Source organism: Neltuma alba, unplaced genomic scaffold, assembly GCF_004799145.2.
Source record: "Neltuma alba isolate B1F8T4 unplaced genomic scaffold, ASM479914v2 tig00012638_pilon, whole genome shotgun sequence".
Lineage (NCBI taxonomy): Eukaryota > Viridiplantae > Streptophyta > Magnoliopsida > Fabales > Fabaceae > Neltuma > Neltuma alba.
The window spans coordinates 8,436-33,367 of record NW_021637075.1 but is presented as its reverse complement, the minus strand read 5'-3'; the positions used below and the strand labels follow the sequence as shown (position 1 = coordinate 33,367).

Genomic DNA, 24,932 nt, shown 5'->3' with positions numbered 1-24,932 from the left:
TTGATTATCGTTCGATAAACTGAAATGTGAACCGGATGCCTGGATGGTGTGCGATAGTTTTGTTGATGAAATTGCTGAGAATGCGGCCCTTTTCTTAATGGGATCGCTCATCTGGGAGCACCTCAAAAGCTCTGCTCTTTTCATACAGATCCCTGATTTGTTTATCGTTTTGGGCTTTCTTCCCCCTATTGGGCTCAAGCCCTCTCTTTGAATCCCAAAATAGGGGTTTTTAGATGCTAGAGGAGAGCAGTACATCAAAGAAAGTCTGGCAGGCTTGGGGTGCATCGTCCTTATCTCCTCTGGAATGCTTTTGAAAATGAAAACCAAGCCATGCAGCATTAAATCCAAGATTTGGTTTTATTCTAGGGTTAAAATGCATCTAATATTTCGAAATATATTCTTAAATGCATTTAGCATGCTGAGATATTTTTTTCCAGATGTGTTCAGTATCCTGAATTTTTTTTTTTGACATCCTTTTAAAAAATACTTTAAGGTATTAAGTGCATAAAAAAATATTAAGGTGCTAGACGTACTAAAAAAATACTTCAGAGTGTTAGATGCACTATAAAATATTTTAGAATGATAGATGTATCTGAAAAAAATACTTCGAGGCATTGAGTGTACTTTAATTTTTTATTCTATTGTGAAAGCAAGTCATCATTCTTCATCGAATTCCATTTGAAACGGGCAATTGAGACGTGTTTTTTCCTTTTTTTTATAAGCAATTGAGACGTTCTAATCTCTGCGTGAAGTAGGAAGTTCCGTGTACATATTCGCACCACAAGAGTAGCCATTTTATAAAGAATTGATCCTTTTAACATTTGCAGCAGCTTCTACGCTTCAATAGTCAACTGATTTTTGTGATGAAGTGCTCAAAATTGATGTATGGCTGACCAATAAGCTAGATTTCAAGGCAGAATGATATTTCTTTCTGTACTTAATATAATAACTTATTTTATTTTTATTTTGGTTTAAAATATAAAACCCCAATTCACTTTATCTTTTTTATTTATTTATTTTTTAAGACAGTTTTTATAATAACTGTAATTGTAATTAATATATCTAATTAAGAAGAATGTTTTAGAAAAGACAACACCTATTTATTATAAATAACTAATCTAACTAACTTTTTTTAATATACTCAAATTAATTAACTAATTTTTATATTAAGAATCAGAGTAGTAGTAACGTACCAGAACAAATTATAATCAAATAATTGTAATTTTGTTTTTTATTAAAGAGGAGGAAGAAGAAGAAGAGCATTTCCAATATCACGAAAGGGCCGAAGCATGCTGATGATATGGCCCGTGAAGTGTGTCGTTTCTTTTTGTGGCCTTTTGGTGTGATCCGTTGGTCATGTGACGTTGACACCATAACCGGACAATTTAGTGGCCTCATCATGATGCCTCACCCATCTATGAGAGGCTCTTGTCAACTCCCAGCGTTGGACCACCCCAGACCTTCCTTCTCTCCTCTGTGACGGGACATACAAAGCCCCGATGGACAGTCGATTTTAGAGGGTGTTTGGATAGAAACCAGACCATAATTTTAGAAGTGTTTTTACAGATTACGAAATAAATATATGGAGGAGGTTATCTCATTTTACAGAAAAGTGCTTCTGAAACTGCAGTTTTAGGAATGCCAAACACCCCCTAGGGCTCCATTGGCCTAGCCTCTCTGCTCAGGAGGACAATCCTAGAATCTGTTCAAAAATTGATTGGGGTTTAAGTTCTGGCGGAGGATATGAAGTTAACTGAATATATATATATATATATATATCGGTGTTATGTTCTTTATTTTCTTATATATTGACACTCAAATAGCCAGCATGAGTGGGGAGGACTCGGATGAAAGTGGGGAAAGCCACGAACAGAGGCCTAGCTATTAATTTTCAATTATTCAGTCCCTTTTCATGCTTCGTATGTATGTATATTTTTAGGTGACGTGTGAAAAAACTATAAATATTCAATAGCTGACCGTGAATTTCTCATGACAAAGGTTGTGAAGGCTGATAGAGATTCAGTTCATTTTTTTTTTAAAATAATAGGATGAATAACAGAAAAAGAAACTGAAAATTACAAATTCTAAATCTGGTTTAGTAACACAATTTTATTTGATATTAATAAGTCTAAATTTACAAATGATAATAATTTTTGTTGAAATTTTTTATTTGATATTTACAGAATTTCAATTTTTTTTTGGTTATTGTACTAAATAATACTACTGTCCGAAAATGATTTCCTTGATCAATTCGTCCTTATCTTCTTTCTCTCCGCTGTGTCAGTTGTCCGGATTTTTCTTTTTATGTTGTGAATAAAAAAGTATTCCAATTGAATATATATATATATATATATATATTTGTCACAAAGGTGCACATCTGAATCGATTCAGTTTGCATTCTCTCTAGGATATTCTATTGTCGAGAAATGCTTGCAAATTTTTTCTCCTTCGCTATATATAATTGGCATTTTTGGTTGTGTTATTGGTGTTTGTGTTTTTTACTCAGGATATAATAGTTATAGCTGTCAATTAGTTTTTCAATCTAATTATGACATAATTTTTACTGTCCCCTGGAAGAAGTATTGACTTATATAATTTTTTTTCCCGGTATGATTTGATATTTTTCTTTCTTTGGAAAACTTTGACCTCTCATAACTTCTTTTAATTAGTTGCACAAAACTTGCTTTTAGAAAGCTCTAATTATAAAGACTAAGATGCCACAGCATTTTGTTTATCAGCAATTGATGGGGAAAGCTTCCAGCTGCTGGTTCGTGGCATCGCCAAATCACCGCCGCTCCTGCAACCCGTGCTCCCAAGTACAAAAGCAGCGAATCTTAATTCTCGAAGTTTATGGAATAACAATAAAATATTCATCCATCCATTTCATATGGGGGGTTTAAGGGGCATCTTACATCTGGCCCATAATATTTTGAAAGTGTGTCATATTTTTTTTTTTAATCTTACTGCTGAATACACAAATTTTTTTTTTTTAAGTGTTGAATGTATATAAAAATATATTTTAGGATACTGGATAAGTTACAAAATATTTTAGGCTTCTGAATATTTCAATATAAATGATTTATTCAGGCGACTTCTGTTTTATGCATGAATTTATGAGGAAAATATATTTGACCCATTTAATTCATGAATGGAGCTTCTAAAATAATTATAAGATGCTTTAGGAATTAAGTAATTAATGAATTAAATATTTAATAGAAAAATTTTAAAGAGTTGTGTTGATAGTAGGCTGTAATTTCATATTTTTAATTAAAATTTATAATTGTTTTTGTTAAAATTACGTGAATAAAAGTTGAGGGGAAAAATGAAAATATTTTGATAATTGATTGGAATCTGACAAGTAACAAAGGAAAAGGCGGATAACCAGGACATGAGGGACAAAATACGCGGCACAAATATAGAGCGAGTAGGGCACAAGCGTAGTCGCGAGAGTACGCGTGGAGTGTCAAAACGTTGAAGCTTCGATGACATCAAAAGGCCCGAGGCATTAGGGACCGTCGGATGAGGGACATAGACCCAGAATGTCCACCGACTCAGTGACTCAGCTGCGTCCTGTAATAACTAGTCATCCGTAATTAAGCGTAATAAATGTTCGCCTTCTGGGCATTGTATCTCACGCTCCTCTTGAGGTTTTCGTGCACTCGACAATATGCGTTCTTTCGCTCCTTCGATACACTCTCTGATTCTATCCTTTCGGGTTATTTTAATGAATGAATGAATGCTCATATTTATGTGCTCACTCTTGGATTCGTCTTCTTTAGTCTCCTGCTCTCTTTTTGTTTCTCTATTCCTTTGATCAGTTCTTGAGTTGTATATTTTCAAGAATCGCTTCAAGGCATTAACTCGGGAACCCTAGCTTTTGCTCTTCAGGTACCCCCGCCTCATCTTCCGTTATATTGCTTTCGTTTTATTCATTTTGCTTAATTAAATTATTGTTATTATTTTCTTTTTTTTGTGATTTCCTTTGATCTTCTATTGAGTAATATTTTTAAATCCCAATTTGTTAGCTTATACCCTTAAAAGCCTAAACCCAAACCCTAGAACATGTTGATTCTTACATGTCCTCCATGTTTTCCTTCGCAATAGGTTGATTTGTCTTGAGGAAGAGTTTTTCTTATGGGCACGGTTGAGACTCGATCCAAAACATCGATGGAGGGTTCATCCCTTGCGCCTGCAAATGATAAGCCTCGAGGTTCAGAGTCTGAGAGCAGGACCCTTAAGGAGGCTCTTGCCGGTTCGAAGGGAGGGAGTCGAGAAACTGGTGTTAGGTTCTCAAGTAATGGAAATGGGGGTTTGGGCGATGACGGGGAAGAAGTGGTCAAGAGCAGGGCCGTTGCAGCGAAAACTCCGATTCAGAGAGGCCGAGAGGTAGATACCTCCAACGCAAATGATTGTCAGGGTTTGGGTGATTCCGAGATGAATGGCGTCTCTTCGCTGTTGAAAATGCGGGAAAGCGGCAGAAATGTAAATTTTTCTCATGTTGGTGGGAGTGACAGTGCTGACAAGCTAAACTGTAATTATGCTTCTACTGAGAGGAGAACACGAGCTGCTGATTTTTCAAGTGGGGATGGTTCGTTAGGGGTCGGTGTTGAAAAAAGACCTAATAGGAAGAAGAGAAGAGAAAGTAAAGAGAATAATGAACGAGTTGTCACAATAGAGGTTCCAATTGTGGAGACTAGTGAGAACAAGGATTCAGAAGACGTAGACGCCAGCGATGAAGAGTATGGACTCTCTGTTGGTGACTTTGTCTGGGGAAAAATTAAGAGTCATCCTTGGTGGCCTGGCCGGATTTATGATCCTTCTGATGCATCAGATTATGCTTTGAAGTTGAGGCAAAAGAATAGACTCCTTGTGGCTTACTTCGGAGATTGTACCTTTGCTTGGTGTCATCCATCTCAACTAAAGCCCTTTGAGGAGAACTTTGAGGATATGGTGAAACAGAGTAATTCTAAATCTTTTGTAAATGCTGTACAAGATGCTGTGATGGAGATTGGTAGGCTTTTAGATATGAAGATGACTAATTCATGGTTTGCTAGGAAAAGTAAGGCTGAAGTTGCCTCCCTTTTGGCAAAGAACTCTGGAATAAAGGATGGAATTCTGGTGCCTGAGAATGGTATAGAGAAACTCTCGACTGTTCTTTTTGACCCAGTTGAGTTGCTTTCTCGAGTGAAAAAGATGGCAGAGGTCATTGCCATCAGTAGTGTTCTTGAGCTGGAAATACTAAAGGCTCGGCTCTCAGCCTTTTATCTGTATAGAGGAGGTTATAAGTTGCCTAATTATCATGCGCCCCAGCCAATCCCTGGACTTGAAGACAATGGAATTGATGAAACTGTGGATAAAGGTAATCGCAAAGAGACAACAGTACAAGGACCCTCTGATGAGGAATATTCCTTGCCAGTGAGTCCAAAACGTGGTGAAGCAAGTCATCCTTCAGGGACTAGATTGCATCATAGAAGGAAACAGAAAAGCATTGCTGAAATTATTAGAGAGGACAATGATCTTCATACCAAAGTTAACGAAGGGGTAGAAAATGAAGTAGTTAACCCTGGCAAAATAACAGGGTCATCTGGTAGAAAGAAGAGGAAAAGCCTTGAGGATACAATGACAACTACACAAGCACAGAAGACGCTAGGGTCACCTCCGTGTAATGATCAAAATGTACCAAGTAGTGAAACTGTCGGCCGTGGGGCAAATCAGACGGCCAAGGAGGGTACATTATCACATTTGAAAAAGAAGAAAGATGATATGGGTAATAATAGTGCTCAGAGTAAAACAGAATCTCATGTAGCCCCTGTAATAAGAGAAGAGAACTTGAACAGGAAAGAAGGGAAAGAACAAATTGAGAAGGGTTCTTTGTCAAGAGAAAGGAAGAAAAGCAAGTACTTGTCACCTCCTTTCACGACTCCAAGCAGAGGTCAGAGGAAGGGCGAGAAAGAAACATCGGTTAAGGATTCCGGCAAAGCTCTAATATCTGAGCAGATCACCAGAGCTGCTGGTGAGCTCCTAGGGACCTCCACTCCTTTGAAGAACGATGGTCAGGCAATTCAAGAGACTCTACCTAAAGAACCTGCTGCGGTTCAGGAGAATATCCCTAAGGAACCTGCCATAGATCATGATCTTACAGATAAATTAAATTCCCAAGCACCAGAAGAGAAGAACGAGACTATTGATCTTAAGAAAATACAGGCTTCTCCTGGAGAAGTCATATCTAAAGTCCGCTCTGCTGCCTTGAATCCACAAGTTCCTAAGGATATTAATTTTATTGAAAAGATTGTGGGCTTTATTTCTGTTTTCAGAAGCTCAATGTATCGCCAGGGATCCTTCTTCACATTGTGCAACAAACGTCAACCTGGCAGGAAGAGGAAGAATCCAGAATCTGAACCTGGGACGTTAAGGAAATCCCAAAACCTAGCTGATTACTCGTCACCTAATCATGAATCTGAGAAGAGGAAAAGAAGGAAGAAGATGGATACTGTTTCTGGTACACCGAAAGAAAAGCTGGTTGCTGAAAATAAAATGACAGGCCGAAAGGGGGGTGACGAAAATGTGTCAACTGCAGCACTTGTTATATCATTTGGATCGGGAACTTCACTCCCTTCAAAATCTGAGCTTATAACGTTGTATAGTCAGTTTGGAGCTCTGAATGAAGCAGAAACAGATGTATTTTGTACTAGTTACACTGCTCGAGTGTGCTTCCTGAAAACTTCTGATGCCGAAGTGGCCTTAAATCATTCAAAAAATGTGAGCCCATTCGGATCTTCTGACGTGAAATTTGAGCTCGGGCATTGCCAAGTTGGATCCAAGTCCGGTGAACATGGTGGAAAACCGAAGGCCAAAGCTTCTACTGCGAGAAAGAAAGACAGGACCCCGGCCAAGCCATCTACTCCACACTCACCTGTTATGGGAGTATCCAACTTGGACTTCATAAAGCAGAAGCTTGAGGCTATGAGCACAGTGCTGGAAGGATCGGAAGGTATGTCATCAGATATAAAGAAAAAAATAGAGAGCGACATTAAGGGGCTCTTGGAGAGTGTGAGAAAAATGGCTGAATCTTCGTCGTCTTAGAAAAAAGACTCGAGAGACTTGTATTAGTAGTGTAGCTGATCAGGGTAGGTTTAGTAATAATATGTCATTTGCTTTTAGTGGTCTATGTTATCTGAGGATCAATTTGTATGCGTAATAGCTGTAGACTAAAATTATTTGCGGCATAGTTGGGTCATCAGATTCTGGTCTGGCTATTTTATTTGTTGCATGCATAGTCTGTATAGAGATCGACAGCGTTTTAATTTTTTTTTCTGTTTTTTGTCATAGTTGCCTGAAAACAGCCTGTAAGGATTAAAACTGAAGTTTTTTTTGTTATAGCGTTTTTCTGTCGTCGTTTTTGATTTTTTTTCCCCTCATTATGATTTTTTTTCAATGTAAAAGTCTTGGGTCCAGTGCTTCTATTTGCTGTGAGGGGAATTCATAGTGTTTGTGGAGGCAAAAATAGAGAACGTCAGTTCGTGGATACTTGCCTTTTCCCTTTTAGGAAAGAAATAAGAAACGCCTTTTCGGATTTTGCCATGGATCACGATCCCTTTATTTCGTGTCTCTTATCACGGATCTGTTATGACCATCCTGTGCGTATGGATTCGGTTGTGGCTTTATTTAATCTTTTTAGATATTTTGATTTCAGAAGTAGAACGAGCGAGTTCTTATGTGCTGGCTGCTCGTTGCTTATTATTCTTTTTATTTTGGCCAGCCGTTATTTGTTACTCAGTACAAAGAAGTTGTTTGAACATAGTAGTTTTTTTTATATCAATGCATGTCAGAATAATGCTATGGATTTATTAATTTTAACTTAAATGTGTAAATCATTCGTGTTTGTTTACTTATTATGAAGTGACTCTCCGCAACGGCGGCTTGTTAATTTTACTTTGGTCGGTTTCCTGAAGATAGGAAGTACACAAGGAAGCAGCAATTCATTCTAGTTCCAATTTTGAGTGGTCTAAGATGTTTGAATTGCTGCGTGAAGGAATGTTCACATTTAATATCTTTCTTGATGAATAAGTTTTATTGGTTATAAAAATGCGGTGCTCAAGGAAATAATTTAAATTTATTTAAAATTTAGTAGTTTCAGCTTCCTTTGAGAGATTCACTGTTAATGAGAATATTTGTACTTTCTAAGAATTTAAAATTTTCTTTTATTTTGAAAAGAGACGTGATTAAAAAAAAACAGTTGTATTTTTTCAGCAGAAAAAAAATTCTTCACTTAGATGTAACCAATTTATTTTTAAAAGTCAAAATCCAAAAGATAAAAATATTTAGAAACTTCACGTAACAAGTTTTGCCAGTCGGGTTGGACTTTCTCGTCCCTTATCCCTGGAGATAAAAGTAACCATACATCTTATTGGATAAAAAGAATAATATAAAATAATAATTTAAAAATAAAAAACCAAATCATCTTGTGTTTTAAATACATGTTACTAAATTATTATTAAAATTACAAGAAAATATATACTCATCCTAAATAAAAAACCCACTTTGTACTGTAATTACACTACAAAATAAATTTTATATTTAAGACCGGATCACATTATAAAGTGAGTCTTATATTTAGAACCGGAAGAGTAATAAATATCACGAAAAATATTAATCTTTGATGCCGTCAATCGTGATCGTCTTTGCAAGTTGCGAAGCAATAGGAGGGATTTCTGCTAACCCCCTTTCATATCATCCCAGTGACCTCTTGAATCAGTTTTTGTCCTCTCATGTGAAAAAATTTTAATTACGGGCGGTGCATCTTTCTACTTTGCCAGGAAAATCTAAACCTTGTCCACCTTTTCATTTTCAACGTGTTGTCCAGTGGAAAATATTCCATTCTTGCTAGCACGCGTATTTCCAACTGAAGCCTACACTAAAGTGCGAGTCTTAAGAAATCACAGAACTACAAAACAAAATATGCAGCTGAAACATGCTCAGATATATCTGTACACATAAAAAGACACAAACGGAAATTACAGACATCGAAGTAATAGGAAGATGAGCAAGGAAGAAGAAAGCTCGGATCCTGCCAATCATCCTCTATTGAACATCTACGTAGACAAATCTTAAATGACATTCATTCTCTCTTAGCTCAATCAACAATGATAATCTCCAATGACATCTAAAAACAGAATAAGAGGGGAAGTAAGGACTTCCAGATTCCAGACACCTGAAAAGACATCAGTCATCAACTGGGTCCTGAGGGGTTTCGTCGACCCTGCGTTTAATAGTAATGACAGGGCATTCAGCATGCTTCACACAAAATTCACTAACAGTGCCCACAAAAACCCTGCATCAATTCCCAAAGAATTCATTAGTCAACAAGATATCTTGGGAAAATAAGATAGGCAATGAGCATATTTATTTTCTTTTGTTTTCTTTTTGGCCAAAGATTTAAGCATACTTCAAATACCAGAAAATAAAAAGGATAAAGCCATTTTATCTCAGCCTTAAATCTCAGGCAATCCTAGCTTCATCTAATAATGAAGTATGCGCATACCTCTGGAACGGGCCGAGGCCTCGGCTGCCCACAACCAGAAAATCTGGCCGCACTCGTGTCACCTCATGACAGATTACTTCTTTAGGATCTCCGTGTCTGATCCATGCCTCACAGGCCACCTACATTAGAGACAACTCAAAGTGGGCATGTTAAGACAATATACATTAAGGCAGGAGGAAGCTTATTTTCAGACCAATTTCACATTAAGAGAATTGAGCTCATCGAATAGTATTTACCCCAATTTGATGACATCTACTGACAAAGTATTCCAGCAGATGAAGTCCTCTAACCCTATCTCTTTGTTTCATGTTTTTAAAATCATCAGGTGACGCATAGATACTATCCATGTCATCAAAACCTAGAAAAAATAGGTTAAGATACTACCATCAGGTTGTAGGTCCTTTTATTAGCATCATAGAATATCAATGCACAGTAGTTAGATGTCGAATGCCTGGCATGGATTCAAATACAAATATATCATCAAGGAAAAAATATAAAATACTCTTCCAATTCTAAATATAAAACCCATTTTGTAATGTAATTTATATTACAAAATTGGTCTTATATCTTGAACTCGAAGAGTAATAAAGTTGGCTTTAAATCGCAGTAACTCAATAAACACAACCTTTAGATTGTCATACTCATATCTAAATTGCAATGCATGACCAGTCACTCAATAATTACAAAGATCTAAACACTTGTCGTTTCATAACACCCTTCTATTTCGTTAAAGTTTGAAGACTAACGAAAGTGTTTCTTAGCAAGTATTAATGGGAGATAGAGTCGTCTTATATAGCATAATCACAGGCATTACACATGAGAAGAGGGACACTTGTACCCCCCCCAAAAAAAAAAAACATATTTATAATCAATTCGAAATGACTGAAGATAATTGTTATATGAAGAATGCAGGATAACATCAAAATTTTCTTAAACAAACAGCAAATGAAGTCCACTCATATTGTAGCCAGTTCACCTGCAAGAGAGATGGATATAGGCCGCAGAAAAACTGAGTCGGATGTACAAAAATAACTGAGAACAAGAGTACTATCCCAGATATGAACTAAGCTGGTCCTTCTAGCATCAGACTGAGACTTTCTTTAGGCATCTGTTGGGTGCCTAAGGCGACAGATGTTACCCAACTCCATTCTCACTAATACGCGAATTGCGTTCTAGTTGAAGAATAAACAGATCAATCATCAACTACAACACAGTAAAATAATCTAGTAGGGAAAAAAATAAAAATAATTCACAAGTTTTACAAAAAAGAAGTTTCAAAAAAAAAAAGCATCAAATGATTCAATCTTTTAAAATTATTTTGCATATATCAAATTGTTTATTAAGAAACAAATATATAGCTAGCGATACCTATAATTATCTGATCCTTCTTGATACTTGATACACAATAAAACAATTCAAATCTAAGTTTTACTATGTTTCGGTCCAAGTCACCTTCACTCGCCTAAAAAAGTGCAGTAGCACTCGTGCTTAACAGATCCATTACCTTTACCATCCCGGACCTACCCAAACAAATAACGTCCCCTCCCTTCCGCCCGCTCCCTCCCTCTATCCTCCATTTTCTCAGAAACCAAATGAATATTAATAATGCAAATTCGACGGAATCAGACAGCGACAGAGTATACTGATTATGCCAGTCAACGCATATAGGAGCATTTCAAGCAAATAAGTTTCCAGCACTAAAAAACCAGAAACAATCCCATTAGCAGATTCAACAAAGCTGATCAAAACGCACCCAGCCTCAAGAAATGTCAGGGATGCGCAAAACAAACGAAAGCACACACGCGAGCAAGAAAGGGGGAAAGCGCACCGTCTTCATCAGGAACTTGAACGTGGAGGAAGAGAAGTTTGAAACCAGTAGTGTTGGAGCGAATGATCTTGTTGATAGTCCACTCGAAAGCTCCCCTGCTGCTAATGGAAGGGTTTGGATAGCCCTTGATGGTCGACTCATTCACTCCCATCAAGATCCGGGTCGGCACACCCTCTGCCATTATTTTAGTTCACTGAGTTCGCGCGCTTCCGATTTTGATGCACTCTGTTCCCTTCCTTTCCGGTTCCCACCTTCCGCTTGGACAGGCGAAGTTTCTTCAACTTTCTAGTGCATTTCGCATCCGGGGTCCGATATTTAGTTTTCGGGATGAAAACGACGTTAAATGACGTGGCATCGTTATCGTTTTGTTTGTGAAATGAAGCGAGGATGGGATCCATCCGTCTCTGTCCTCATTGCAATACCAAGTTTGCCATTCAGAATTAGGGAGTAAAACGACGGTACGCAGATCAGGGAAAAGGAAAGCGACAATAACGTTTAGCGGCACTTTTGGTCGCATGCCAAGCCAAACCATTGGCGTACCATACAAGGCATAAAAATATGTGTCTCCTGTATTTTCTCCTTTTTCTAAATAATTAGTTTCATGAATTATTTTTTCTAAGAACATGCAACAAATATGATGAATTAATAAAAAGCAATGGAGGCGGGGCGCTATTTATTATTGCTTCAATAATGGCTTGACCACTCAATTGAAGACTTTACTTGCATGATTAATATTGAGAGATGACACGTTGCAAACTCAAGGGAATACTTACTTATATAAAAAATTACATAAATGTGTAAATTCAGCTAATCATATTTAATATAGCCCCCTTTTTATGCACTTGACTTCCTTTCTGGTTAACTTACTCATAATTGATAAAATTAAGTCACATTTTTTAAAGAAAACAAAAAGAGGAGATTATTTACCCATGCTTGTTAGTGTGGCGATAGACGACATTTCGGGGCAGTACAAGAGGCAACTCACTGTGTCACTGCTCATTGAGATTTCAATCTCAGTTATCATCAAAGGGGAATGACTTTGGTATTTAAAAACAGAAAATTATCCACATCAATAAGTGGATAATGGGCTGAAAATGTGTAGAGCCCAAGCCCATCAAGTAGATTTGGGCCAGGGAGAATAAAATGAGGGAGGGCCCAGTAAGATGACGTGGCGTGTTGGATCAGTTTGACAGGATCCCTGCTTGACTCCACAATCACACGTGGGTCATCCGATTTTCCTTTCTCGCCCCTACGCTTACACCCTACAACCATAGCCTCTTCCAAATCCGGGTCCAATCCCCCACCCTTGTCTCTCTCTCTCTCTCTCTCTCTCTCTCTCTCTCTCTCTCTGCCTTCCCATGTCTTTTCTTCTTCGTTTTCACGCCCCTGCTGCTACCGACCCCCTTTTCTTTCTGTCTCATCATGCACGTACCTTCTCCACTAATGCATGTGCTCATGTTTTCGGCTGGCCCGCTCCTTCATATCCAAGTTTTGTTTAACTTGTAACCTCAACTCTATACTAACTTCATTTTAAGGAACTCAAAATATGCTTAGGAGAGAACAAATTGCACCTGCATTTTGACGCTGATCTCTCTCTATTATTCACACAGTGACATTCGAATGGGATCTTATTCTGGCATTCTGGCACCCGAGATTTGTATGTGCACACGTTTCTCTCTGCTGAAGGACGGCACTTTTGAATTCCCGATCAATTTCCAAACGATTGGCGGGGAGACACAGATTATTGAAGACGATATTGTTTTGCTCGGGGAATGGGAGGATTACATGCACCCGCAATATAGTGAATTAGGAATACTCTTTTTTTCTCGTTGTTATTTTCAATTTCGATGGTTCTGGGTTAAAACCCGGACTATGGAAACGGCAGCACAGGTGAATTCAATTCGAATTCCTGTGGAAGAAACCAAAATGCCCTATCTCATACATTTCTTTCCAAACCTTCTCGGCTTCAAAAGCCACTTCCCCAGAAACGATTTCCAGCATGCCCTCCTCCCCCCACCCCCTTCTCGTGTTCGCTTCCCTGTGGTTCCTCTCCAACACGACGTCGTCTTCTATCCTCTTCGTCTTCTTCTTCTTCCCCAGCCCTAAGCACCTCCTCCCCACCATCCACGGAGCTTTGACGAACGCCAGAGCGAAGCAGTGGAGCACCGCGCAGGGGCAGCAACAGAGCGCCACGCAGTCGGCTATCATCCCGGCGGTGCATGACCGGCAATACTTGCCGGAGCACTCTATCAGATCTCCACTATCGTCGACGGCGAACCTGCACTTGCTCCTCCTGGGGGTAGGCCCAGCCGGAGAGGGCTCCTGTGACGGTTTCCTAGGCGATGATCGAGGACGCTGATCTTCCATGTGCTTTCCGCGAACAGTTTCGTTTGAATTCAGAGACCTGCCCCAAAATCAAAAATTAGATCAGCAACTTCAACTCAACAGTCAGACTCTGACACAGACTCTCCCACTTTTACGTATTGCAAAATGCAAGTGATAAGATCTGAGTTTTCCATGCATTTTAATCCTGGTAAAATCATGTAACAGCGCTACGACACTTTAATTCAGAGACGAGGGGAAAAAAGAGGCAGAGTCGTGTTCTTGAGAGGGAGTGTTACACTCACGCGCTTTACTCCACCTCAATGGCCAGCAGGAAAATATGAGAGAGATTGGTTAGTGCTCTTCTTATTTGGTTTAACCATTGAGGGGATTGGCACCTTACATTTACAGCATGGTAGTTCCCTTGACTTGACTAGCTGTTTGACCATTTATAAGCCTGTCTACTGTAGGCGTCGGATTTCTTTACCAAATCATTTGGAATTACGAGGGACGGAATAAATGTTTTCACTACTGCTAAAGTAAATTCAGATGCAAAATTCCATGCTGGGGTAGAATACTTTAGATTGTACTGCATACGGTTTAAAATATAAGCTAAATTTTAGCTATTTATGTTTATCAAGAAACTAATTAAAATCAGTTCAAAATAATAAATATGTAAATCATGTATTTTATTTTTTAGATATGACTTTTATTAATGAAAAAAATAAGTAAAAAATACAATAAATAAATTAAAGAATAAAGAGAAAATGTGGGGATAAAATTAAAAAAAAAACTCATTAAATGCTTAGATAAAAATAAATGTTATCTTGTTTAAAAAACCAAACCTCTTATATGTTTGTCATCCTTATAACTAGAATTTAGTTATAATAATTTTTTGATCACGTATACATCACGTTTATAAAAATCAGTCTTAAACTCCGAAGGACTTCGAATTAAAAGTATGTGACTCTTACATGGCCATAAGCAACAATTTAAATATACACACGCAGAGGAGTGTTTTTGTTTTTTTTTTGGAGACAGTACAATAGAAATTAATCCTCTTCAGAATTCAGGTAAAGAATAAGATTATCCTAACTAAAATATGTACAGCTATTACTCATCGTCCGTCAAAGAACGCATTTAAGATTAGACACGCTTAACAACTAACATGTATCTCCTTTTTAACAAACATATGGCAGGTAAAAATTTCAACCAGAAAGTTAAACCTAATTAAAGACACCTAAAAATTTTATTTTCATTATCCGTAACTTATGATTATATAACCTGTGCTGTTGCCTGATTTGCCAAAAAACACACGACCAAAACTATCAATTACTACCCCTGTTTCTTAATATGAAAGCTAATTTGACTTTCAATTTGATCATAAATATAAGATCTTAATCTACTTTGTCTCTCATATTTATCTATTTTTTCAAGATAATCCTTATAACAGTTTTACATGTTAAATATTTTATCAAATGACACCTGATTATAAGGGTATTTTGAAAAAGACAATACCTATTTATTACAAATAACTAATCTAATTAATTTTCTTAATCTACTCGAATTAGCCAATTAGCTTTTATGTTAAAGATCAAAAGTAGTATAAAAAAATATTGATACTTTCAAGTAACCATAAATAAATATGTAACGTTGCTGACTTCATGACATCAATGCTAATACACTGTTTAACATGATTTTACAGTTGCATATATTTCACCCCGTTCACGTGATTAGTGGGTAAACCCATGACTGTGGAACTTGACCGAAAACCCCTCTGGTATTCATGTTGCACGTTCAAAGAAGGAAATGTAATTAACCGAAGTGACAGGGCCACAACGCCCCAGTACGGGGGCGGTCAGAAGGAAGTTATAAGAGCGGAACTGTAAATACGAAGTGGTAGCGAATAATTAGACGCGCGTGACCCCGGAGAGGTAACGTGTTATTGCCTCAAAACGAAAAAGAGGAGCCAGGAAATGGTTAGTGAGGTCGACGACACGCACAACGAATAAAGCCAAAGCTTTTATGAAAATGAAATTTCCTTCAATTGTGATTCGGCCGAACAGAATGGTCACTTGACGTCTTGTTCCTAAGTTAGTGCTCTGCCTCTGTACAGGGCTCTAGTTCACTCTCTCATGGCTATTTTTGTTCGTTCAGACCTTGCCATAATAGCTTTCACTATTCCCAACGCGAAATCCCCAGAAACCAGAGGAAAAGAAGAAGGGAATGGTTATTGTTATCGTGTTTAGGTGGAGATTAGCAAAAAGAAGAAAGGAAAATGAGTGATCCATCTCCAGATCGAAGGTTGTGAAATGGAAATGACTAGAGATGAGGGGAATCCTGCGGATTGCCAAAGCTCTTGAAACATCGCTCGCTAAATCACTGTCAAAATGCAATATTATATGATGGGAATCTGAAGGGGTGAGAGGGAGTTTCCCTATGAAACAACAAAAGAACGATTAGAAAATTGCAAGTTTATAATTTTGAGAGCGGTCTTTCCAAACACGACAAAACCTGTACTTGGCAAAACGATACTGGATTCACGTGGGATTATTTTATACCTGAGAAACAGAGACGACATAAACAGTGACTGCTGGTCCAAGATGATAAAAAAGGAAAGGAAAAAAAACTATTTCTCCGATTCTTAATATAAAACCTATTTAACTAATTTGATTAGATTAAAGAAACTATGTAAGTTAGTTAATTATAAGAAAATTGACACATTTTTCCTAAAACACCATAATCATCTTTTTTAATACCTCTTCTTCTTCTTCTTCTTCTATTTGACTATGATTGAGGGAGTATTCATAGGGGTAATTTAGAGAAAGTTGATAAATACAAGAAATGGGTCTTATATTTAGGACCAAAATCAATTCAAAAATTACTCATATATTAAGAACCGGAGGAGTAGTAATTAGCTCTGTCGCCAGAGCATCCAACTCAGACTAACACGTAGTTGTGTAAACTTCACATATTCTACATTAAAAATCTCAATCCTATATGATCTTCTTTGACCAAAGCAAATTCGAAGCCTGAACCAGTGCCTTTCCACGAATAAAAAATAGGACAACCAAGCAGCCCGATCACTTCTTCATAAGGCATCTTTGCATGTTAATATGGAAGAATCAAGAGAGCCATAGTTCAAAAATGTCCTTTGAATTCAGTAAAAGAGAAATTAAAGAAGTAATGAGCTCATTCTCCAAGACATGCACCAGGGGGGAAAAAGGCAAAAGGAAACAAGAAAAGAAGGAGCAAACGGATCTACTAAAGTTTCTAAATTACATGGTGTACTAGCACTGCCTGACTGTGGTTAAATTTCCCATCTCACAATATTTCCAAAAGGGCATTTAATTCTCAGCCATAGATGGCAGACTTTACCCCACCTTCTTTTAGTACCCAAGACATAGATGTAAGAAGAAAGAGCTGGCTGTGTTTCCCCAGAAGAACATGATTGAGTCTGAGAATAATGACATTGGCATTATGATGGCACTATGCGCACATCCTATAGCACTGTTTGCATGCAGTGGGATCTGCATCAACCACTAAAACCTACCCCCTTGTGGCCTACCTCCAGGACCTGCTTTCTTACAGTGCACTCTCACACATCGCATAACCCCTGTCCTATTCAAACCACGCCACATTATGTGTCCTGTCGCCGAAGAACAAGTTTGTAAAAGTGTTTGAGTTGCCAAAACATGTCTTGTACCTTCCCTTACTTAATTTAGCACCATCTATATCCATCATTTCTGCTAAATATTTTTATGCCGTGATTGTTTGCTTTGAGCTAGCATACAGAGAAGGCTGCATATCTTAACATCCTATTCGCCTACTGAACGATCAAATTGAAATGCTGATATAAATACTGGCTTATTTCTGCCGGTTTAGAATCATGAAACGGTATCAGCAGTTTTCTACACAAAATTGAAAGGGTGTAGATCCAAATCTCAGTGGGAGATTTGGAAGAATGAAATGCAGGGCATGCATCATTGACCGTAAAACTGCAGTATGAGAAGAAACACATCAGAAGACAGAAGAGTTGAAGCGAATTACCTCAGAGCAGGAAGAAGAGGTTGTGTAGTTGTAGGAATTCAGAGTAACTCTGTAGTGTTGGTTCTGGGAGTGATCGCCGCTTGATATTTGTGAGACTGCAAGCACAAACTCGATCTGATGAGAAACACCCATCTGAAATAACCTCGAGATGATTTTAGTATTACCCCCTCTGAGAAGAATCTCTTTCTGCGCCTTATAAAACTATTTTATGGTAATCCGTAAAGCTATATTAATAGTAAATTAATAGCCGGACCCTTCCCACCCGCCCAACCCTCTTTTTATTGTATTTAATCAAAGCTGAGAGAACGAGCATTTGTGTATAGAAAAACTGGGAGTGAGTGAGAGAGACGCGAAGATGTGCCCGTTGACGAGTCCCGATGAGGGGGAACATGGGAAATGTTGCTGTTCTCCATACCATAGCCCTTTCTCCACTGGCTCTGATCATAGTATTTGATTTCTCTTTCTTGCAACCTGAGCAATCAGGCACGTGAGGGGCAGCGTGCACGTGCACCCACCCTCGGGCTTTCATTTCTTTTAACAGGGTGCCCACAGGGGCCTGCCACTGCCACTGTACTGTTAAATCACTTTTAATCGTCTCTCTTACACCAAATGTTTTCGACTTTCGATCTTTTCGTCTGTTATATGTTAGATTTAAATGGATTCATGTGATCATTTACACGCATGCGCTTTGCTCTCCTGGTTGACAGATCAGAGAGAGTGGGTTCAGCATTTCGGTTCAGGGATCAGATAAGGGCACGCAACTTAGAATCAGAATAGGATAAGGGGGTGTGATTTGTTTTGTTCAAAAGAGAGATTCGGAAAGTTGGAAAGTGCAAGTTCGGTGGCTTTTTCATGACTAAAGTCGTGGGTTTAATTTATTGATTAAGCTTTCGGCAGCGGAAACAGGTTGATTGGCCGTTTTGTGGTAATCTTTGACTCAGATATTTACACGTTTTCGTTAAAAAAAATAAATAAATTTGGAAATTTTAATCAACTCTCAAGGAAACGACTCCATCTCCATCGCAGTTTCCATGCCCACGGCGTCACAAAGTTCAGGGTCTAAGGTGATAGATTTTGCGTCAAAAGTTTTAGGGGACCTTGATCTTGACAAAGCTAAGACCATTGCTTGTATATAGTCTGAATTAGGAAATTGTTTTTGTCTTCGAAATTTTTTACTTAGTACTTCCTTGCGTGCTTTTTTTTTTTGAATGATCCTTGCGTGCTTTTCATTCTCCTGGCCAAGTATTTAGCGCATTTTGAAAATCTTAATAAGTTATACTGAGTGTTTTGGAAACAAAGATTAAAACAATGATCCCTTCCAATCAGTTTAACTTAAATAAAGCTCCTCCAACATAATTTTTCTCCTTCGTCAGATTCAAATATGCGAAACTGCTTGGGTATGAAAAAGCAAAAAAAAAAAAAAAAGAATTAAGGTGTATTAAATTTGGAATGAGCTGGGTGCTTATCAAGAGTAATGAGCACCCCAAACATATCGGACTTAAATTATCCAGATATGATTTGAATATTTCAAATTTAATTTAATTTATTTTTTAAAAATAATTATTTTAATGAATATAGAATCTGAAATCAAATAATCTTTTAACTAACATTTTTTTTAAAAAAAAATATTAGGTGCTATATGAACAAGGGGCCCAATGAAGTCGTATCAGATTTGGGCCGGGCCCAATTAAACGAAGCGGATTGATTTTTCTCTAAACAGGCCCTGTACACAGGCACCGGGTTCGCACGAAAAAGCCCATCCCAAAGGGTTATAAATTACCATTGGGCGCCGCCAAAACCCTAACACCGATTCCCCTGTGAGCACCGTCTACGTAGCCATGGCGGGCGATCGCGTGCGAAACCCTAATGTGAGCAGCCTATTTAAAGATTCGATTTCTACGCTTTCTTTCATTCGCTCTCCTTATTCATCTCCTTTCTTCAAATAGCTGGTATCCTACTTCGATTGCCCCTGATCTACAGCAAATTCTGTATCGTTTTGTTTATTCTGAAGCGGGCGAAGATGAACATTGCTGAATTCTGACACCTCTTGTATGAGTTGAGTCTTTTGAAAATAAAGACTCTTCCTTGAGCACAGATAGCAACTCTCTGAGCCTTATTCATATCTGAACTAATGCCATTCTGATTCCCTGATCTATCTAATTTCTTTCTCCGGTAATAGGACTTCGCCTAATATTGCAATTCTTTGGTCATGTTCCTGGGCCAGGGAATCTATCGTTAGGCTAGATTGAAGTTTTTATGCACATATGCATGATTATGTATATGTTGTCTGCCTTAAGCTCCGAGTACCTTTTTTCCTTTCAATAGGGTTTTTCGGTGACAAGGTAGGCACATTGTTTTTTTTATTTTTTTGGTTGGTGAATAAGCTCTTTTAATGTGTTCGCCCTTAATCTGAATGTAATTTATCGCATTAGTTTTTCTAGGTTTTAAATATGACGTGTTCAAGGTTGATATAAGTCCGGTGATTTTCATTGATTTTGTTGGCACATAATTTTGCAACTAGGTTTAGGGCTTTTGCATTTTCCTTTTGGTATCGACATCTTATATGTGTTTTTTTGTCATTTTCCAATAATTTGAATTTAGTTTTTCATGTGCTTATATTGCTTATGGACATCATGTCATATGGTGTTGAATGATGAAAAAAATCAGACGGATTCCCACTGATATTGTTAATATATGATATCACAACCAGCTACTTCTGACAACATCATATGAGTATTCATTCGTATTGTTTTCAATGTTTGGATATGTGTTTGTTATTTTAGGGTTTTTTGGTTTGCTTATTTGTTTGGCCGATGATGTTAGAAAATATTTGCTACTCTTGATGGGCAGCACCCATCTGATGATTGTATTCCACCAAGATCTCTGAGGCCTTGTGTTTGCTTTGATCTCTTGTTTTAACTTATAGGAAACACTTACACTAAACGTGTACCTAAATTTGTTGTCTGGATGGGCAGTGTACAGATATTATCATCGTTTGTTGTCTTTTACGAACTAGCGAGTCTAAAGAAAATGCTTCTGCAGTCCCCTTTAGCTTGAAAGTCTTTCAAGATAATTTGTATCGAGGATCCGGTTTGGACCTCGCACAATTTCTGGATTGAATGGACCTTACGCATTTTATTACATTGGTTTATTGTACATTCCTTCTCATTTATGTGAAGATGATATCCTACCTCCGGTTCTAATTATCTAATTGAGAAAATTAATAAAAGAAATTAAGTTATTTGTCATAAATAATTGTGGTTTTTTTTAAATATTCTTGTTAATAAAATGTATTGATTAGAATTATTATTATTAGAAGATTATTTTAAAAAAATATATATAAATATTTGAGGTAAAATAGATTGGAATATTATATTTAAGATTAAAATAAAAATTAAATGAGGTTTTATATTAAGAATAGAGGATAATGGGTAACAAATACGGTTTTTGCATGACAAATATAGAAGAAATGGTTTCGATTACTTGTTACATCCATGGAGGTCTTTGTTATTCAGCATCGTGCGCCTATTCTCTTTCCATCCATTGAAATATTGTAAACCTGACGTAGAGAATTGTTAGACTGTTGCGATGATTCGGCCCTCGCTAATTTTAACGTGCCTGAAGGGGCCCAATATCATATCTTTTGAAAGTTAACCGTGGATTGCTAAGATGATTGCTTTTCCAATACAGAATAATAGCCATGTGAATTGGTTACTTTCTGAAAACGTCTTTTGGCCTTGGAAATTATCCATGTTGAGGGTTTTCTATTTGGTTGGATCTGTTATGATCAATTCTGCCGAAGAAGACGATGGGATCAATAGCAAAATTAAACGACTATTATAAATGAATTAAATTATACAGCTGGGGAACATTACAAGCTTGGCTCGTCTAACAGGACTATAAGAAGGAAGGTGTCACGGAGAAGACACGGCTGAGAGGGTTTAAGGAGTGCATCTAAATCTGGCTGGAACAAGTGAGTGGCCTGGACATGAGCCTGCAGAGTTTATGATTGGACAGAGTAATTCTGAGGGAGTCGGGGTTTGTGTGTGCTCCGCAGATCTTGTCGATGGGAAGGCCAGTCTGGTTGGCTAGCTTCTCTGCGTCGCAGGGGCTGCCAATCACTTTATCAAAGCAAATGTACCTGCCGGAAGCGGTGCCGTCCATGGCCTTATAAACACATACATGAGCTTCGGCTACTTTGACTACGTCCGCGGTAGCCAGCAATCCATTGGCATACATGGCTGGGGACCCTGCGCAATTTAGATATTTTGAAGAATTAGCTTTTAGTGTCTGCGAAATTTGAACAACAGGTATGGCGGCATGGTGAGTGGAGGCACCTTTGAGATAAGCAATGGTTGCGGTCGGGTTTCTGCGGCAAAATTCGGGGCCGGTGATGAGAGCGGGACAGATGGTGGTGAGCTTCAAGCCCCTTTCTTGAGCGATTTTCCAGGCCCTCTTCTCTGCCCTCGTCTTGCCCAGCGCATACCACAACTGCCACCTCATTTAAAAGACGCGGGCATTAGTTATATAATTAGCGAGGAAGAGGATGTTGTGATCATAACAAGGGAGTGAAGTAATTCACCTTGTTGTGGATGCAGATGGACTCGGAGCTCCAGGAGGCGTGGTTAATGACGGGCTGGGCACTGTCTTGCCATAAACATGCGGCTAGTGAAGATGTGAAGACGCATTTGTTGACGCTAGGTGTTGTGGCGCACGCTTCCATCACATTCTGAGTCGCCCTTACTTCTATCTCTGCCATCGATTTCTGCACCCACCCAGCTCATCAGGATGGTACAATGTATGTTGACGATGATCATGAATTTGACCAAAGGCAACATTTGAGAGTAATGGTACAAGACGGAATATGGAATGGGTGGCATAATAATAATAATGAAAAAGAGGGAGGGAGGGGGAGAGAATTACAGTGTAGCCAGAGAGGCCAGCAGGGTCGGTAAATGCAGAGGTGTGGAAGACGCCACGACAGCCCTCAAAAGCAATGCGCAGGCTCTGAATATCTGTGAGGCTGGCCATCACCACTTGCAACTTGTCTCCTCTTGTATTCTCCATCTCCCTCAGTTTCTCCATGTCATCTGCATCCACCAGCCACTCACAATTACTCATTCTGTCTTTATCCCTACTGCTTTATATACCTTTGTTCCCCCTCTTTTTATATGGGAGGTAGTACGCAAGTCTTTTCACGATGGTGACTTTGTTTAATACGGCCGACGCACTTGATTGTGATTACAACAACATTAACTACGCCAAATGAACAAGTATCGCATATTTATTTCCGACACGTAGACTCTTTCCTCCCCATTCAAATTTGTACACCCCCTTGTTTGAAGCATTCAATTCAACCTTGTTCCCTCTAATATAGTTGATGCTGGCCTCTTTCTATTTTTCCCTTTGACTGACGGACGACCCCTAACCACTGTGCTTGCTCCACTAACGGCACATGACTCTCCAAAAGTTCTTTTCTGTAACTAATCAAGCCCAACACACCGGCAAAAAAGTGTTTCCCAATTTTCTCTTAACTCCTTGCTCTCTGATTCCAACTCTCTTTTCGTTCTTATTCTTTTTATAATAAAAAATAAGCTAAAAATTAAAAGGCTTTAATCCCGTACCAACCCACCGTTCATATTTTCCAGCGTTGCCGTGTGGATACTTCCGATCGCGGAGTTTGTTGCAGCCGCCCAACCCAGGAAGCATTATTTGGAACTTTCAACTAAAACCGGTAGTAAACCCACATGTTTCGGCACTAAAACATTAATGTCCACGCTGACACCTCCTCTCCATATTTTCTTAATCAAATTCACGAATAATTTTAAGGCAACTTGTAACTTTACTTCTTTTTTTGTTTCTTGATTTTCTTCAGAAAGTGGGACGGCTGGATGAACCAGCTGAAAGAGATTGGGAAACTAGAAATGCTGGGAATAAAAAAAAAAAAAAAAGGCCATTAATTTTGATCAAGAACTGAGTGTTGACATTTATGGATCCTTTTTCTTTTTGCCATAACTGCCCAGACCCAGTCACATTCATTTGGCCTTAGTGATTTTGAGTTCTCTGGTTTCAACCATATTTGACATCAACGAAAGAAAACCTAACCTAACCACCAAACTTCCATATTATATTCTGTTGTTCGTCATTTTCAACTTCAAAACTCCCAGTTAAAATCTCTTTTAGATTCGAATTTTGCTTGCTCAATATCGTCAAACCGCCGGTCAGTCTCAGTTACACCGCACCCCCAAAGAAGAAAAAACTCGAGCAAAAAAATGATGAAGAGAGTGATTTCGACATTAAGAATTTAAGACGCTGGAAATTTATGAGCGGGAATCTGATTAATATTGGGAGGGAATTGAATCGAAGGAAAAGAAGAATAAATGAATTACCTGAGTTGTGGACAGTGATCCGAACAGAGTATCCCTGAAGCAAGAGTTGGTTGGCTAAAGCCATACCCAGATAGGAAACGCCGCTGGTGACACACACCATGGTTCCTTCATCTCCATCATGGACGTCCGAAGGGAGAGGGCTTTTGGGCAATCCCTCATCGTCCTTCCTCCGGTGTATGGCGGCGCAGGCCACCACGGTGCGGCGGAACTCCTCCACCTCGGCCGCCCAGCTCTCCACCGTCGGTAAGAGACCCATTCCCAAGCGATTGCTGATCAATGATCAAAGGCGAGATCAGAATCCGGAGGAGGGAATCGAATACGGGCCGGGGGAAGATGAAGAAGACGAGTGGGAGGTGGAGATCGGTATAGTATTGCAGGCGCAGTTTCGGAAGTTGCCTCAGTGTTTTATAGACGGCCTCGCTCCAATGCGCCCAGTCAGCATTTGATGGTCAAAGTCCTGATTTGCGGGTTTACTCGCAGAATTTTTTTGCCAACTTTATAAAATATTTTTTGGCCAACTTTATAAAATATTTTTTTGGTTCTTTTTTTTTTACCAGCAATATTTTTTTTTAGTTCTATAATGCTGAGACAGTCTCAAATAATATTTTTATAATAATGTTGACATTTTTATAAATGTAATAATATTATTTAAGATTAAATAACTGAAAAATATTTTATAAAATTAAGAAATCAAAATCAAAATTTGCAAAATTAAATGTAGAAAAGGCATTGGGAAGGGGACCTGAAATAGAGTGGAGAGATCAGTAGCACTTGGAATTATTAAATGCGGCATCATAGAAAC

General features: G+C 38.3%; 4 protein-coding genes and 3 non-coding genes across 7 annotated transcripts; 4 read left to right on the top strand and 3 right to left on the bottom strand.

Moving 5' to 3' along the window:
* Positions 1 to 3,641: 3,641 nt before the first annotated feature.
* On the top strand, positions 3,642 to 7,405 carry LOC114729462 (uncharacterized). Its single transcript, XM_028916461.1, has 2 exons — positions 3,642 to 3,888; positions 4,105 to 7,405. Exon 2 carries the CDS (start codon positions 4,135 to 4,137, stop codon positions 7,081 to 7,083), a length of 2,949 nt encoding a protein of 982 aa, XP_028772294.1. The 5' UTR covers positions 3,642 to 3,888; positions 4,105 to 4,134; the 3' UTR covers positions 7,084 to 7,405.
* A 1,531-nt stretch (positions 7,406 to 8,936) lies between these two features.
* Positions 8,937 to 11,702, bottom strand: LOC114729452 (universal stress protein A-like protein). The gene is made up of 4 exons (XM_028916446.1): positions 11,370 to 11,702; positions 9,778 to 9,899; positions 9,542 to 9,660; positions 8,937 to 9,331 (listed from the first exon to the last, which is right to left on the bottom strand). Exons 1-4 carry the CDS (start codon positions 11,548 to 11,550, stop codon positions 9,223 to 9,225), a joined length of 531 nt encoding a protein of 176 aa, XP_028772279.1. The 5' UTR covers positions 11,551 to 11,702; the 3' UTR covers positions 8,937 to 9,222.
* Positions 11,703 to 13,204: 1,502 nt separating this feature from the next.
* On the bottom strand, positions 13,205 to 17,873 carry LOC114729469 (uncharacterized). The gene is made up of 3 exons (XM_028916467.1): positions 17,742 to 17,873; positions 14,138 to 14,280; positions 13,205 to 13,773 (listed from the first exon to the last, which is right to left on the bottom strand). Exons 1-3 carry the CDS (start codon positions 17,871 to 17,873, stop codon positions 13,266 to 13,268), a joined length of 783 nt encoding a protein of 260 aa, XP_028772300.1. The 3' UTR covers positions 13,205 to 13,265.
* A 1,881-nt stretch (positions 17,874 to 19,754) lies between these two features.
* On the top strand, positions 19,755 to 19,854 carry LOC114729472 (small nucleolar RNA snoR1). The gene has a single exon (XR_003738754.1). It is a non-coding gene; the product is annotated as a small nucleolar RNA snoR1 (small nucleolar RNA).
* A 531-nt stretch (positions 19,855 to 20,385) lies between these two features.
* Positions 20,386 to 20,466, top strand: LOC114729471 (small nucleolar RNA R12). The gene has a single exon (XR_003738753.1). It is a non-coding gene; the product is annotated as a small nucleolar RNA R12 (small nucleolar RNA).
* Positions 20,467 to 20,549: 83 nt separating this feature from the next.
* Positions 20,550 to 20,632, top strand: LOC114729470 (small nucleolar RNA SNORD24). Its single transcript, XR_003738752.1, has one exon. It is a non-coding gene; the product is annotated as a small nucleolar RNA SNORD24 (small nucleolar RNA).
* A 755-nt stretch (positions 20,633 to 21,387) lies between these two features.
* LOC114729453 (cinnamoyl-CoA reductase-like SNL6) lies at positions 21,388 to 24,499 on the bottom strand. Its single transcript, XM_028916447.1, has 5 exons — positions 24,131 to 24,499; positions 22,665 to 22,831; positions 22,324 to 22,506; positions 22,079 to 22,232; positions 21,388 to 21,991 (listed from the first exon to the last, which is right to left on the bottom strand). Exons 1-5 carry the CDS (start codon positions 24,384 to 24,386, stop codon positions 21,696 to 21,698), a joined length of 1,056 nt encoding a protein of 351 aa, XP_028772280.1. The 5' UTR covers positions 24,387 to 24,499; the 3' UTR covers positions 21,388 to 21,695.
* Positions 24,500 to 24,932: the final 433 nt, after the last annotated feature.